The 13,979-nt window shown below is 56.0% G+C and overlaps 3 protein-coding genes across 5 annotated transcripts in view; 1 reads left to right on the forward strand and 2 right to left on the reverse strand.

The window, feature by feature from the left end:
• The window catches only part of LOC109255433 (peptidyl-prolyl cis-trans isomerase slr1251-like), a 38,211-nt gene extending 33,176 nt beyond the window's left edge, over nt 1–5,035 (forward strand). Inside the window, exon 7 of one of the 2 annotated variants that reach the window (XR_008420239.1) lies at nt 4,659–5,035. The gene's annotated coding sequence lies outside the window, so the exon portion shown is untranslated. Of the gene's footprint in view, nt 1–77; nt 975–4,658 lie in introns of those variants that run through there. The other variant, XR_008420238.1, reaches the window with a different exon arrangement.
• Nucleotides 1–13,979, reverse strand: part of BMP8A (bone morphogenetic protein 8a) — a 30,862-nt gene that overhangs the window by 11,363 nt on the left and 5,520 nt on the right. For both annotated transcript variants that reach the window (XM_019430116.2, XM_053897124.1), the window contains exons 2-3: nt 6,697–6,886; nt 6,124–6,272 (exon numbers count right to left, since the gene is read on the reverse strand). In XM_019430116.2, coding sequence (XP_019285661.2) covers nt 6,124–6,272; nt 6,697–6,886 — 339 coding nt within the window. The remainder of the gene's footprint in view (nt 1–6,123; nt 6,273–6,696; nt 6,887–13,979) is intronic.
• On the reverse strand, nt 1,400–4,139 carry LOC109255425 (succinyl-CoA:3-ketoacid coenzyme A transferase 2, mitochondrial-like). Its single transcript, XM_053889280.1, has 3 exons — nt 4,119–4,139; nt 3,763–3,857; nt 1,400–3,678 (listed from the first exon to the last, which is right to left on the reverse strand). The coding sequence occupies exons 1-3, from the start codon at nt 4,137–4,139 to the stop codon at nt 2,097–2,099; spliced, it is 1,698 nt and encodes a 565-aa protein (XP_053745255.1). The 3' UTR covers nt 1,400–2,096.

The raw sequence follows: 13,979 nt of genomic DNA on the forward strand, positions 1-13,979 counted from the left end.
CGGTGAACAATGCCATCTGTGAAGCACTTTATAGGTTTCGAGTTAGTTCACACGCGTGACCTTATGTGTCTCCACAGTCCCCCTGGACCTCATGCTTCGCTGAGAAACGTCACAGCCACTCTGCCGGGGGCTCGCAGAACCACGGTTCCCATGTCCATCTGAGCGCTCCGAGGCCCGAGTTCTCCCTTCCACCCCATACGTTCTGGGGGTGTGGATGGATTTATGACCCAGCAGATTGGAGCAGCCACCAGGATGCACCCAGGGCTTGCTCTGCCCAGCACTGCCAAGAGCAGGGCACTAACTGTCCCCTGACATCCACAAACGAGACCCCGGGTTCAGTGGGGCAGAGACATCTGGCCAAAGTCCTGGAGCCGCGGTTCAGTCAGATCCCAAGTTCTTACCCACTGAAGGTCTTACTCCCCCGGGTTTGTGGGTTAAAAGAGAAAAGGCTGTGTGGGCGAGACATGATGGGGACCTCCGGCTTGGAAGAGGGACACCCCTGAAAATGGGATTTGACCCCACAGCTACTTAGAGATGAGGATGCCCTGAGAAACACACTCATGATCTCTGGAAATGTCGACTCCACCAATGAAACCAACTTCCTGTACCTCTTTGTATTTCCAAATGACCTCTTGATTTCTTAACTGTCAAAGTAACACAAGGGCAACTGTAAGGTAACCTCTGGGGAAGAAATATCACTCAGAAACCTCTGCCCACCCCAACACATCATTTTCATCTTTCTGGAATATTTTCATGTCACCTGAACTTTTACACAATGGTCATCTTAACAAAGAAGTCTGTTATGTTTTCCAACTTTTTCACATAAACATGTTCACGGCTGTTAAAATGTCTCCACTATGAACGTTTCAAATGCATAAAATTCCTTTGAGAAAATGTACCATAATATTTAGAGATTAGCTTAACTTTAGACATTTAGGTTATTTCCCGGCTTTCATTAAAAGACAAGAAAGGGGTAGATCTCTTCATTCTCATTTCCTGTGGAATTTTCCTTTTTCTTTGTTTGAATGTTTCTATTTTTCCAAGGTGGGGGGGGGGGACGTGAGTGGGGGAGGGGCAGAGAGAGAGGGGAACAGAGGCTCTGCAGTGGGCTCTGTGCTGGACAGCAGCGAGCCCGTCGTGGGGCTCGAACTTACAAACTGAAACTGTGAGATCGTGACCGGAGCAGGAGTCGGATGCTCAACCAACTCAGCCACCTAAGAGCCCCTCCCACGGTATTTTCTTAAACTAAACGACAGGAGGTGATTACTGACTTTTATGCTCCTTAAAACACAGTGCCAACTGCTCTACTTTCTGTACATCACCTCAGTGTTGCCACCCTGACACACGCACACACGCACAGGCACATGTACGCATGTACGTATGGAAACACACATGCACTTCTCATACAGGATACAGACATACACATACACGATGCTACGTGTCTGTTCCATTAGCGGGTGTCTGATTCACTGTGAAACCATCCCAGTCCTGCTCAGCTGGCAAAGGTCAGCCCTTAAACAGCCAGGCTCTAGACCTGGGGCCCCGGGCCAAGTTGGTTGAACTAATCAGTCCAGAGACTAAACTTTGATCTATGACATCACCTCCCACAAACAAATGCACCGGACACGTTAGAGGCACCGCTCAGGAACGATCCTGCTGGGACGGGAGGGGGGTCAGCTGCAGGGGCTGACACTGGAAGGAGCCTTGGGGATACGGGGGTGGTTACTCCTCCCTCACTTCCCCCCACATTTCGTGGCTCGTTCCCGAGAGAAGGCTCCTCGGTGAAAGCCTTCCTGTGGGATCATCCGAGCTGCAGGAATTTAACGTAAACATCACAGTGAGGAGGGCGTCCGACTGCCCGACGACGGAAGCAGACCTAACTCAGGACTCACAGAACATGCAAGAGAAACACCAATGATCTCCTTTTGTTTTTAATTAAAGCCATACTCCTCTTGAGAGAATTGTCTGGCGGTAGCCAAGTCTGAGACGCCAGGAGAACCAGTCAGATGAACGGACAGGCGTGATGACACCCCTTCTGGGTGAGAGGCAGTGGCGAAAATGAAACACACCCTCTGACCAGGGCTTCCTTTCCCGGGTCAGGTGGCCACCTGCTGCATGGGTCTGAGGTTCGGTGACACGGCGAAGGGCTGCCCGTGCTCTGTGACGTCGTCCACGGTCAGCCCGTCCCAGAGCTCGATCAGCGTCGGGCCTTTCTTCTTGTGCACGTCGAACACGGCCTTGTCAGTGATGATCCGGTCCACACAGCACCTTCCGGTCAGCGGCAAGATACGCTTCTCCAAGATTTTGAGTTCGTTGGCCTTGGTGCAGTGCGCCATGGTGACCACCACTCTGGTCTTGGGACTGGACACCAAGTCCATGCCCCCCCTCCCCATGCCTTTCACTTTCTTCCCGGGTATCATCCAGTTAGCGAGGTCACCGTATTTAGAGACCTGCATGGCTCCCAGCATGGTGAGGTCAAGGTGCCCCCCTCGAATCATGGCGAATGAGTCACCGCTGGAGAAGAAACAGCCCCCGGGGAAAATGCTCACCGTCTGCTTGCCCGCGTTGATGAGATCTGCATCCACCTCATCTTTGGGTGGGAACGGCCCCAAGCCCAGGATGCCATGTTCACTGTGAAGATGAACAGTCATGTCCGGGCTGATGTAGTTGCTGGCCAGGAGCGGGATTCCTATGCCCAGATTGGCATACATGCCTTCCTCAAATTCAAGAGCTGCCCCCTTGACAATTCGGGCCCCGGGGTCATCTGCAGACTCGGCTTTTTCATTGTGCTCCTTCCTGAGGGCTAGATGCTCAATTCTTTTCTCGTGTTTTTCTCCCTGAATCACGCGGTCGACATAAATGTTAGGAACGTGGATGTCTTCGGGGGCAAAGGTCCCCACATCCACGGTTTCTTCCACCTCCACCACGGAGGTTTCCGCAGCTTTGCACATGGGCACGTTGAAATTCCTGGCGCTTTTTCTGAAGATGACGTTCCCGGCGCGGTCGGCCTTCCACCCCTTCACCAAAGCAAAATCGGCGGTGATGGCCTGCTCCAGAAGATAGTGGTGCCTGTGGAACTCCCTCACCTCTCGGGGCTGGCTCATGATGGCGATGTGGCCGTCGGGCACGGACCTGATGGGGGCGCCTCCCTCCTGAACCAGGGTCCCGTAGGTCATGGGAGTGTAGAAGGCGGGCACCCCGGCGCCCCCAGCGCGGATGCACTCGGCCAGGGTGCCCTGGGGCGTCAGCTCCAGCTCGCCCGCCAGGTACCGGCGCTCGCACAGCGTGTTCTCCCCCACGTAGGAGGAGATGAGGCGGGCGATCTGCTTGGCCTCCAGTAACAGGCCCGGCCCAAAGCCGTCCACGTCCACGTTGCTGCTGACCACGGTCAAGTCTTTGACGCGCGTGCGGAGCAGCGCCTGAATCAGGTTCTCTGGAATCCCGCAGAGCCCGAAGCCGCTGACCATGATCTTGGCCCTGTCCGCGATGTCTTTGACGGCCTCCACGGGATCCGCGTAGAATTTGGCACGGGCGCGAGCACTGGTGGCCAGGCCGCGCACACCTCCCTCGGACTCGGCCAGCGTGGGCCCCCAGCGGTTGGCGGGGACGCGGTGCCCGAGCGCCCGCGCGTGTGCCTCTGGAGGACAGTCATCGTGCACTCCGGCTCCGGGCCCCGGACTGAGACCGGCGGGGAACAGGCCAACGCCGGCCGCCACCACCGCGTCACAGAGCAGGGAGGGCGCGTGGGGCGGTGACGCTCACACCGGGTGGCCCCGGCGCCCCTGCCCACAGTGAGGGGCCCCTCCCGCAAGGGGATTCCGGACCCTGTGTCCCCCGCTGCGGAGACAGCGGCGTTCCTGAGGGGAAGACACGACCCTGAGTCCTCGGGGTTGGCGGCAAGGCCGCCCGTGTCCAGCCCAAAGCCCCGGGGGCAAGGGAGGTCCTTCGCGGAGCCCCTTCCGGGCACACCTCTCCCTGTTGGACACCCCCAACTCTGGGTGGTCCCCTTCCTTCTCCGTCACCACACCCTTCCCTGGTGACCTGCTCCAGTCCCCTGGCCCTCAGGCCACGCAGATGGCTGTGCTTCCCACACCTGCGCCGCCCGCCCCCGCGCTCACCTGTCCTGGATGACCGGCCATCTGGACGTCTACCAGGGCTCCCAATGACCTCACTGCCAAAGAAAGTGCTCTGGGGTTGCTGCCTCAGACCTGCCCCCTCCTCTTCTTTTACTCAGACACAAATCTATTAAAAATGGGCCCCTGGCTCACTCCACATTTTCCGTGATACCTCTGCGGCCCACTTTTCTCCATTTCTGCCGCTACCGACAAGCTTCTCCCCACTCCACCTGCACACTGGGTGGCTCCTGAGCCTCTGTGACGGCGCTCTTGTCCCCCACACACCACCCTCCTTGCTCACGTCAGGGGCGGGCCGTTCTGGATACATACGGAGAAAGGTTTTATTTTATCCTAGTTGAGATTTACAGAAAAATTGCACCGACAGCCCAGAGTCCCCGGATACCCAGAGCCGGTTTCCCCTGGGAAATGTTAACATTTAAGTTAGGGCCGTGGCTTTGTCACAACTGATGAACCAATATGATAAATTAACACGATACATATTCGGATCTCGCCGGTCTTCCCCATGTCCTCTCTCTCTTCCAGGGTCCCCGTCCGGATCCCACATGGCCGTCAGCTGCTACAACTGCTCAGGTGCCTCTGCGCTCTCACACGAGCTCAGACTTGCTTTGTAATTATGACGGTTTGCAGAAGGACCTGAAGGGCACTCTGCAGTACGTCCTTCCGTTTCCGTTTGTCTGGGTTTTTCTCACGGTTAGACGGGGTGTGGGTTTTGGGGGGAAGACCACGAGATGGAGGGCCCTTCCCATCCCTTCATGTCAAGGGGACACGGGAGGTACGTGACATTCACGTGAACCCTGATCACCTGCCGAGGCAGCACGCTCAGCTTTCTCCTCTGTGAACTTACTTCCCCCACCCTGTCCCGACTGTACTTTGGGAAGCAGGTCGCTAAGCGTTGTCACACTGAGGGGTGATGTCCTCCTTGGGGGGGCGGGGGGGGTGTTTTCAGAGGGCTCTTTTCAGATCCTGCCATCCTCCACTGCTATGAAATACAGGGAGCTACCCCCCACGCTCCAACACCAGGCCCTGGTTTACCCACAGAGGGCCCGGAGCGCCTGGCAGGCTCAGTTGGTAAAGCATGCGACGCTTAACCTCAGGGTTGTGAGTTGGAGCCCCACGTTGGGTGCAGACATTACTTAAAAATAAAATCTTGGGGGCCCTGGCTGGTTCAGTTGGTTAAGCGTCCGACTCTGGCTCAGGTCATGATCTCTCAGTTCATAAGTCTGAGCCACACATCAGCTCTCTGTCATCAGTGCAGAGCCTGCTTTGGATCCTCTGTCCCCCTGTGCCCCTCCCTGGCTCACGCTCTCTCTCTCAAAAATAAATAAACGTTAAAAAATAAATGTAATCTTGAAAAAAAAGAACGCGCCCTGCCAGCTCTCAGTCTCCTCTCCCATCTGCCCTGGCCCCCCACTGCTCCAGCCACGGCCGCCCCTTCCTGCAGCTCAGATACACCAATCTTGTGCCCACCTTCGGCCTCTCCATCCCACCTCCTGCCATAACGGAGGCTCTTCCCCAGATACCTATGGAACGAATGAAGGCGTGATCCTCATTCTACAGATGAGGAAACGGAGGCTTAGCAGGTAAGTATCCTGCAAGGTCACCGAGTGAGAGCGCTGCAGGGCTGGGATTCAAGCCCAGGCCTCTCTGATCAAGTCTGAGGGTATATCCGCTTCCCCTCCTGCCCTGCCCAGTAGGGGACCTCCCACCCTACACGGTTGCTCCTGGAGAGGGAAAACACAGACTCTCTCTTAGCATGGGTTCCGCACAAGGAGAGGAGGGAGAGCACTGGAGTAGGGGGCCCCTGCTGCGGGAACCTGGCCCCTGCACCCCGCTGACCCCCACGGCGGGGCAGGGATTGTCACCCCAGGCGCAGGGCTGAGAAAGGCCAGGCCTCCAGGGCCCAGGGAGGGGGCTGCAGCCCTACAGGCTGCCAGCAGCGCCAGAGGAGCCCCCGGGAGAAGGTCTGCCGCCCAACCCTGGGCCTCACCATCGTCCGTTTCCACATAGAGGCGGAGCCCCAGGTCCTTGTTCCGGCTCAACAACCAGCGGTCACTGGCTGCTGTCACGTCCAACACCAGCCAGCCCTCGTCCCCAGCTCGGAGCGTCTGAAGATCCAAAAAGAACAAGTCAGACTCCCTGTGGACACGAAAGAACAATTAACCGAGGGCTGGCACAGCTGCCTCTGTGTTTCTAGGGCCCTCCTGTGGACCACGAGTGGGCGCCTGCCCACCCTCGCGCCGGGTGCCTCACTCTCCTCATCTCACTGCATCTACCCCACAAAGGTGTTACTGCGCCCACGCAGCGATGTGGAAACTGAGGCTCAGGAGCTCAGTGACCTGCCCAAGGTCCTGCCCCAGGACAGCGGGGCACGGACTTGCAGCAGGACTGGTTCTGGGTCACTCCCCACAGTGACACGAGGCCTGGGGTCAAGTATCTTTCTGAGTCTGGGGGTGTGCTCTCCAGGGAGCTCCCCTTCTGTCCTCTGGGACATGTCCCCTCCGGGGCTGGGCCCGATACACCGACAGAGGCTCGACCGGGAGGCGGGGCGTGGGGCGGGCACCTGTTGGACTGCTCTCTGACCACCTCGAACATGCTGACGTGCAGGGTCCCGTTGAGCAGGTGGGTGCTGGCCATCTTGTAAATCCGGAACTCAGCGGCTGTGACCATCTCCCCCTCTGGGATCTGGGTCAGGTCAAAGCGGAACTCCTTCCAGTGGGGCTCCTGGTGGCCCAGGGTACGGTCACGCTCCACTGCAAGACAGAGCGGGACCGGTGGTCACTCATGTTCTGGGCTCGGGCTGGCGGTGGGCGGAGTTAGGTGGGAGCTGGGGGCCGAGGCAGCCTGGGTGGTGACGGCCCCCTCCTCTGCAAAGGGGCTTGCTCCCAGGCTCCGCCCGCTGGGTGCTGAGAAGGCTCAGTGGGGCTACATGGTGAGGCGTCTGCATAGGACCCAGCATACACCAGCTCAACGAGAGCAGCCTTCACTTCTGGCCCCTGAGTCCCAAACCCGGCCTGCCATCCCCATTCCCTGCTGGCACTGGGACCCGAGGGTGAAGTAGAGGTCAGGTCCCTCCTCTGGGAAGACGGACATCAGAGCCAAGGCAGAAAAAGGCCACGTAAGGGTGCAGAGACATAACTGAGTGCATTTCTGAGCCAGGGGCTGTCCAGAATCTGCCGATGTACATGCATGGAAGCCTGGGGAGGGGGAGCCTTTGCAGCTGACACGGGCTGGGCCTTGAGGGGTGAGAGCGGATATGTCGAGAGAGGAGGACACTGCACAAGAAAGGGGCCAGCCTGAGCAAAGGCCTAGGGCTGAGGAACAGATTGTGCCAGCAGGGGAAACAACAGCCATAAAACACAGCAAAGGGTGAGATGATGGCAGGCCCCATTTGGGGACAAGGGGAAGGAAGAAGGAGTGCCGGAGGGAGACTCAGAAAGGAACAAGGAGTAGCAAGTAGGAGTGACAGCTCCTGGAGAGACCTGGTCAGGGCCTGGGGAAGCTGGACAGTCCCATGGTGTGGTGGGATCTGAGCAGGCTTCCCGGAGGAGGGGACATCTGAACTGGCCTTGAAGGATGGGACAGAGTCTTGTCGGGTGGAGAAGGTGGCAGGGAAGGCATCCTAGGCAGAGGGGACCCCAGAGGCACCGGTGTGGGGTGCTGGGGCGTCCACAGAGCAGCAGTGTGGGGGACGGGCCCTGAGTGGCTGTGGCCTGACTGCGGAGGGCTGGAATTCTGGCCCAGGAGCGTGGGCTGTGCCTCTGGCCGCTGGGGTTCAGGGCTCTGGGCAGCAGGGGCGCAGTGTGGTTTGGGGTGGGGAAGAAGGTATGTGTGGAGGGGCAGGTGAAGCACAGGCTGGAGGGGGAGCCAGGGCGGCCTGGTGGCGAGGCTGGACTGTCTGGGCAGGAGGCTGTGGGTGGCGAGTCAATCCCACATCTCCCCAGCTGCCCGGAAGTGCCCAGGACAGTATATTTAGTACCGTCTTACTTTAGCCTCTTGTCACTTTCAAACACCACAAATCTGTGTTTCCGGAAAGCAGGGGTGGGAGCCGCCCAGCGCCGTCCTCAAAACCCAACACTGAGATTTTAATTACATGTCTCTGAGTCTTTTAAAAACTCTCTCTCTCTGGCTACTGGGCTCAGTGACCACAAGTCACCGGGCCGGTGGCGGAGGCGGATGTGGGGAGCACTTCCCGTCCTCACGGTGAGGACCTGATCTGGTGATGGACAAACAGCTGGGCTGGGTGGGGCCCGTGGACGCACATTTGGACAGGAGGAGACGGGCTTCTCATCCCCAGCCGAGGAGGAGAAGAAACAGAACGTCCATCCTCTGACAGCGTGCCGGACACGCGGCAAATGCCCACCCGTGGCCCAGGCTGTTGCGGAGGCAGCATGACCCAGAGCGGATGCGGGTCCTCCCACACAGGCAGAGAGCGCGGAGGGCAGGGTTCTGGACCCTCACCGAGCGATGCACGTCAAGAATATGGACACGCATGTCCCCTCCCCCCTACAGACATACTCACACTCACACACACGCACAGCTTTGGTGACAATTTCCATCCACTCGAGGACTGCACAGACCACCCCTGGTATGTGGCTATGTAATCCCAGTCATGCAGGATGATGTAAGTCTAGGCTGCTGGCTGTCACAGGGTACAGCACAGAGAGCGAAGGAGAGTGGCTCAGTCACACCCTTCACCTGTGTCCTCTCAGAGCATCATGAATGTATCTGCTCCCAAGGCCCAGTGGCAGCTGACAGGTGGGTCCTGGGGCCCCTGAGAATCTCCGTGTGCAGGCCCGACGCTGATTTCATGCTGGATCTGGGGACTCGGGGCACAACCCGTGAGCCCGCCAGCTCCTCAGGAGCACCACACCCTGCGGCCTCCCTCCCGTGCTGACCTGGGGGGCCAGGTGCGCTGGGTCGGGAGAGCCTCATGTACCTGCACTGACCCCAGTTCCCAGCTTCCATCTGTGGGATTGTGAAATTGAGCCATGGGGGAGAAGAGGAGGACATACAATTTTCTTCTTCTAAATAAAAGATTATACAACATAAAAATATGTCAATTCAACTGAAACGCATTTGGATGGCATTAAGCTGCCTCCTTTTCACCTGCCTGATCTGTCAAGGTACTTGATCCTCTCGCCTCAGTATCCACATCTGCAAAATGGTCATTTGATCCAGGGTCAAATGTAACCGCAAAAGGCCGTGTTTGCTACTGCAGCAGGTACTTGGTTATTATTGTCCAGGCAGTGCCTCTAACGTATTATTCAGGAGCATTTCCTTCATAGTGCACCTTCCTGCCCAGCCTCCACTTCCCCTTGGGGAATCTGGAATCTCCCAAAGATGCCCAGGCATAGAGAGGCAGCCCCTCAGAATCACCACTGAGGCTACTCTGGCTCGGGCAAAAAGCAGAAACTGACCCTTTATGAATGTGCTGTATAGTCCAGAACACCAGAGCTCCAAGGACAGAGGTCACTGCACACACTGTCCTTCTACTTTTATACACACAGAGAGAGGGAACCCAAGGGTCTTGACTCCCATCTGGGCTCCTTCCACTATATCAGGGTGGACCTCCGCCATCTGATGTTGAAAGAATGGCACAAAAATCAAGTTGGAAGTGGCCTGTTGCTGCCTCCCACACCCCTGCTCTCGTTGATAGTCTGCAGAGGGAATTTATGGGAAAGGCCAAGTCCGTACAACGTGATTTCTTGGGTTTTCCCAGTAATTTTTTTTTTTTTTTTTTTTTTTTTTTTTTTGCTACTGCTTGCAGGGTTGGGAAGTTCATTTCCCGGTCCCCTGGCAGATTTGGACAGGCTGAGGGGCAGGGGGTGCTGGACCCCAGCCACATGAGATATGTCCTGCCAGGAATCATCTCTCTGTGGTGGCCTTGAGGGGGATCACTGATGCCTGCAGCAAGCTTTCTGGGAAGTAAACTATTTCTCCGATCTGCAACATCTGGGCCAGGGATTCCTAACGTTCCCATAATTTCACTTTTGGGCCTGTGGGAGAGGACTCCTGACTACACATGCTCAGGAGGCTTTCTAAAAACGCTCACTTTTTCCATTCATTTTTCCTGGTGACATCCAGGAAAATGTATTCATTTACTCGACACATTTGGAAACAGGGCTTATTGGATGCAGGCGCTGTGCACGGCAATGGGGAGGCTGCAGGCAGTGAGACAGGGTGACCTGCCCCCATGGAGGTTATGGTGCTCATAGGGCTGCAGGGAAGGTGGGCAGCAAACAAGATGACTGTATGTGACCAGCTGTGATGGACGTCAAGACCAGGATGGGACTGGGGAAAACGCAGGGAGGGGCGTGTGAGTCACTTGATGCCTTTAACTTTATTTTGAAATAATTTTAGATGATTTAGATTTAGAGAAAAGTCTTGGCAGGAATAGTACAGAGACTTTCCCTACACGCTTTACTCGACTTCCGCTAATGATAACATTGTACGTAATCAGACCGTAGCATAATTACCAAAACCACAAAACCGATATCACGCAGTGCTATTAACTATAGTCTTTTCTAGACTTTTGCCAGGTTTTCCACTATTCATCGTTTAAGTGTACCTGACTTCAACCCAGGGTCCCACATCGCACTCAATTGTTAGGTCTCCTGGGTCTCCTCTGATTTGTAACAATTGCTAAGACTCTGCTTTTCTTTCATGACATTGACACTTTTAAAGAGTGCTGGCTAGCTCTTTTGGTTTATCTGACATTTTCTTTCCTTTTAAAAAAAATCTTTATTGTTGAGAGAGATATAGACAGAGCACGCAAGAGCAGGGGAGCTGCAGAGAAAGGGGGACACAGGATCCAAAGCGGGCTCTGTGCTGGCAGCAGAGAGCCCAATGCAGGGCTTGAATTCACGAACTGTGAGGTCATGGCCTGAGCTGAAGTTGGATGCTTAACCAACTGAGTCACCCATGTGCCCCTGATGCTTTACCGTTAGACTGAAGTTATGGATTTTGGAGAAGAATACTACAGAAGTGATATCCATTTCTGTGCAGATCAATTGGACAACATGGTGTCAATATGTATTATTACCAATGATACTAATGGATTCGTTGATTAAGGTGTTGTCCAGGGATTCAAAGAGGCTCTGTGACCTGGGAAGAATTTGATAAAACTCACCAGTTCTTGATGCTATGATAGTCCACGGCCCTGTGAGGTGGATTGGAAGCCAGCAGCCAAGAGAGGCTCTTGACAGCCAGCTCCATCGAGGCACCTCCATCGAGGTTTGGCAGGCATGGGCCCACCACTGGGGATGGACAAGGCCAGCCCTGTTTCCACAGGTACCTTATTTTCTGCAAAGCTCTACGTGGGAAAGCAAAGACTTTACTTTCTTAACTCCATTACTGTGGCTCCAGGAAAATAAACAATCACAGGACTCCTGGATCTGTGGTCTTCTCCTACAGCCTCTGATAAAATGACCCCTGCTCTCCACATTTGTGGGAAAGACCCACTGTGTGCAGGAGATGTCCTTGACCACCACGGTCGCCAAATACATTCTAAGTCTGAGGCTCTGCACTCACCACTCATGGACTAGATCTCCAGATGCCTCACCCTGAGTCCACCAGCCCAACACCAACAAAAACTTTGGGTATTTTTGTGACTTAGACAAAATTTAGAGGTATCCGGATGATCTAAATCTGTCTTGTTTCTGACCAAATAGTAAGACTCCAAAAGACATCTTTATCCTTCAGCTCAGAGTAGCTATTAAAAAAAGAAATCTGACCTTTCTGCCCTCAAACCCTTCCCCAGCCCCACAGGGCCCCTGGGAGGAGCCCAAGCTCTGGTTCCAGGACCCCCTGAGCTGACCTGGCCCAACCTCATGGCCTCCTCGGCCTTCCGGCTGCAAACACCCTCCCTGGACACCCTCCCCAAAGCGCTCTCTCCTGAGTTGCCCCCATCCCGCCTGGTCCAAAGGCCACTCTCCTCTCGTCCTGCTCCGACCCCACACAGATCAGCCTGCCGGCCTCTCCCTTTCCCCAGTCCCAGGGGTCCCCATCTCTGCTCCACGTGCCCTTTTGGATGGTGCACAATTGAGGGCAGGACTGCACAATGTGGGGTGGAAACGGGAGGCTCTCAGTGAACTTCCACTGAGCTCCTTGTGTTCTGGGGGCCCAGAGAGGGGATGTGTCTGCTGGTTCTTCCCAAGGTCTCCAGGACAGCGGCTCAGCATCCAGCAGCCGCTGCCCCTTGGGTTGGCCATGCTGCCGGTCTGGAGTGGCCTCTGTGTCACAGTGTGTCTCCATCAGAAGTCACTCACATTGTCACTTTGCCTTGGGACTGGCCCCCCTTTGCATGGCCAGGCTGCTAAGGGGGAGGGCAGGCTCCCCAGGGTCCCAGAGGCAGATGTGTGGGTCCTGTCTGGCTGGTCCTGCTTGTGACAAGGGCGAGGGCCCCTGCCCCTTCAGACCTAAAACAAGACCCAGGTCTCCATGGCCGGTGCAGGCCAACCAAGGGGCTGCAGAATGGACCACCTACCAAGTCTGCAGCTGAAGGGCTTCTTCCTCCCACCCAGAAATCTCGGTGCTTCCCAGAGGAGGCCAAAGCTCCATTTCTAAGGTATTTTTAGTCAGTTTTCATTACTGACTTTTTTCAAGAGCTGTTTCCATAAATGGTTCTGCACTCATGATTGCTGGTCCAGGCCTCCGACGGCTTCAGACCCCAAATTAAAAGGGAACACCCGCACACTCCCCCACATCAAGTCTGTCAAGGCCAAAAATAGATCCGAGGAGATTGAGCAAGGATACGATTCCCCAGTGCAAACCCGGGGGAAGAACTGAACTGTGGGACTTTTCCGGAAAGATGTGGTCACAGTGACACATCCCTCTCTCCCGTAGGGAATGGATTTCTGTAAGGAGATGGATTGGGTGTACCTCCCTGCCCTGGGCCTCACCCCTGGAGGAGCCCCCATCAGTGGGCAGGGGTGGGCACATTCTTTGGTCAGAGCTTGGAAGGCCTCCAGGGCAACCCTGCAGACATGGGGAAACTGAGGCCCAGAGGGCCAAAGACTTGCCAGGGGTCGCACGTCAGGTGAGGGCCCTTCGTGTGGACTTTCAGACCTGCCGCTGAGGTACAATGAGTGGCCCTAGCTTCCCTCCAAGTGGTGATACTGGGATGGGGGGTGGTCACCTGTCAAAGAGGTTCTCCTGTCAATGGGGGCCCCCCTGAGAATGCCTGCTGAAGCCACCTTCTTCTAGGCAAGGCCCTGGGGGCACTGGAGGTCCCAGGAAGCGCCCAGGGAGATGCCAAACCCGCTGTCAGCCTCCACAAAGACAGTGAGGGCGGCCCTGCTCTGCTGCACCGACCAGGCCCAGGCTCCTGCCCCTGCTCTCAGCTCCCTGCCTCCAGCTGTGATCGTCCTCCCTCAACCTTGCCAGTCTGCCCTGAGTGCCTGCCATGCAGGGGATGGGGTGCACGGGGTGGGGGTGCCCCAAAGACTCAGATCTGTCCCTGTTCTCAGGTCGTTCATGGTTTCCCAGGAGGTAAAATAGGGGCGAGACATGGCCCTGAATGAGACTGGCAGAAAGTGACTCAAATCCTAAGAGAAATACACACGATGGGGGGGTGGGACTTTCATCAGAGAAGGAGCCTGTCTCTTGAAAAGGAGTGGAGGTGGGAAACTCCTGCCTGCCCCTTTAAGAGGTGGAGGCAGGGATGTTCTATGCACAGGGTATGAAAGGAGCAAAGGCACAGGTGAAATGTAACAGAGTTCTCTGTTAAGTTCCTGCTGTTGCCAGTGTCTGCTAGCCTCCCCTCACAGTGCTGGGAATAGGCCTCATTCACCTGCTCTTAAAGGTGAAGAAAGGAGGTTCAGAGACTTTAACAGGAACCTGTCT

Source organism: Panthera pardus, unplaced genomic scaffold (genome assembly GCF_024362965.1).
Source record: "Panthera pardus isolate Hobbes unplaced genomic scaffold, ASM2436296v1 HiC_scaffold_11, whole genome shotgun sequence".
NCBI classification, from domain to species: domain Eukaryota; kingdom Metazoa; phylum Chordata; class Mammalia; order Carnivora; family Felidae; genus Panthera; species Panthera pardus.

Bases quoted from the DNA above. Each gene is read 5' to 3' on its own strand.
- LOC109255425 (XM_053889280.1), bottom strand. From the start codon at position 4,139: ATGGCCGGTCATCCAGGACAG. The intron at 3,858-4,118 runs GTGAGCGCGGGG...TCTTCCCCTCAG, and splicing joins TGGCCGGTCATCCAGGACAG to GAACGCCGCTGTCTCCGCAG. The intron at 3,679-3,762 runs GTGAGCGTCACC...CGCCGGTCTCAG, and splicing joins GGGCGCCGGGGCCACCCGGT to TCCGGGGCCCGGAGCCGGAG.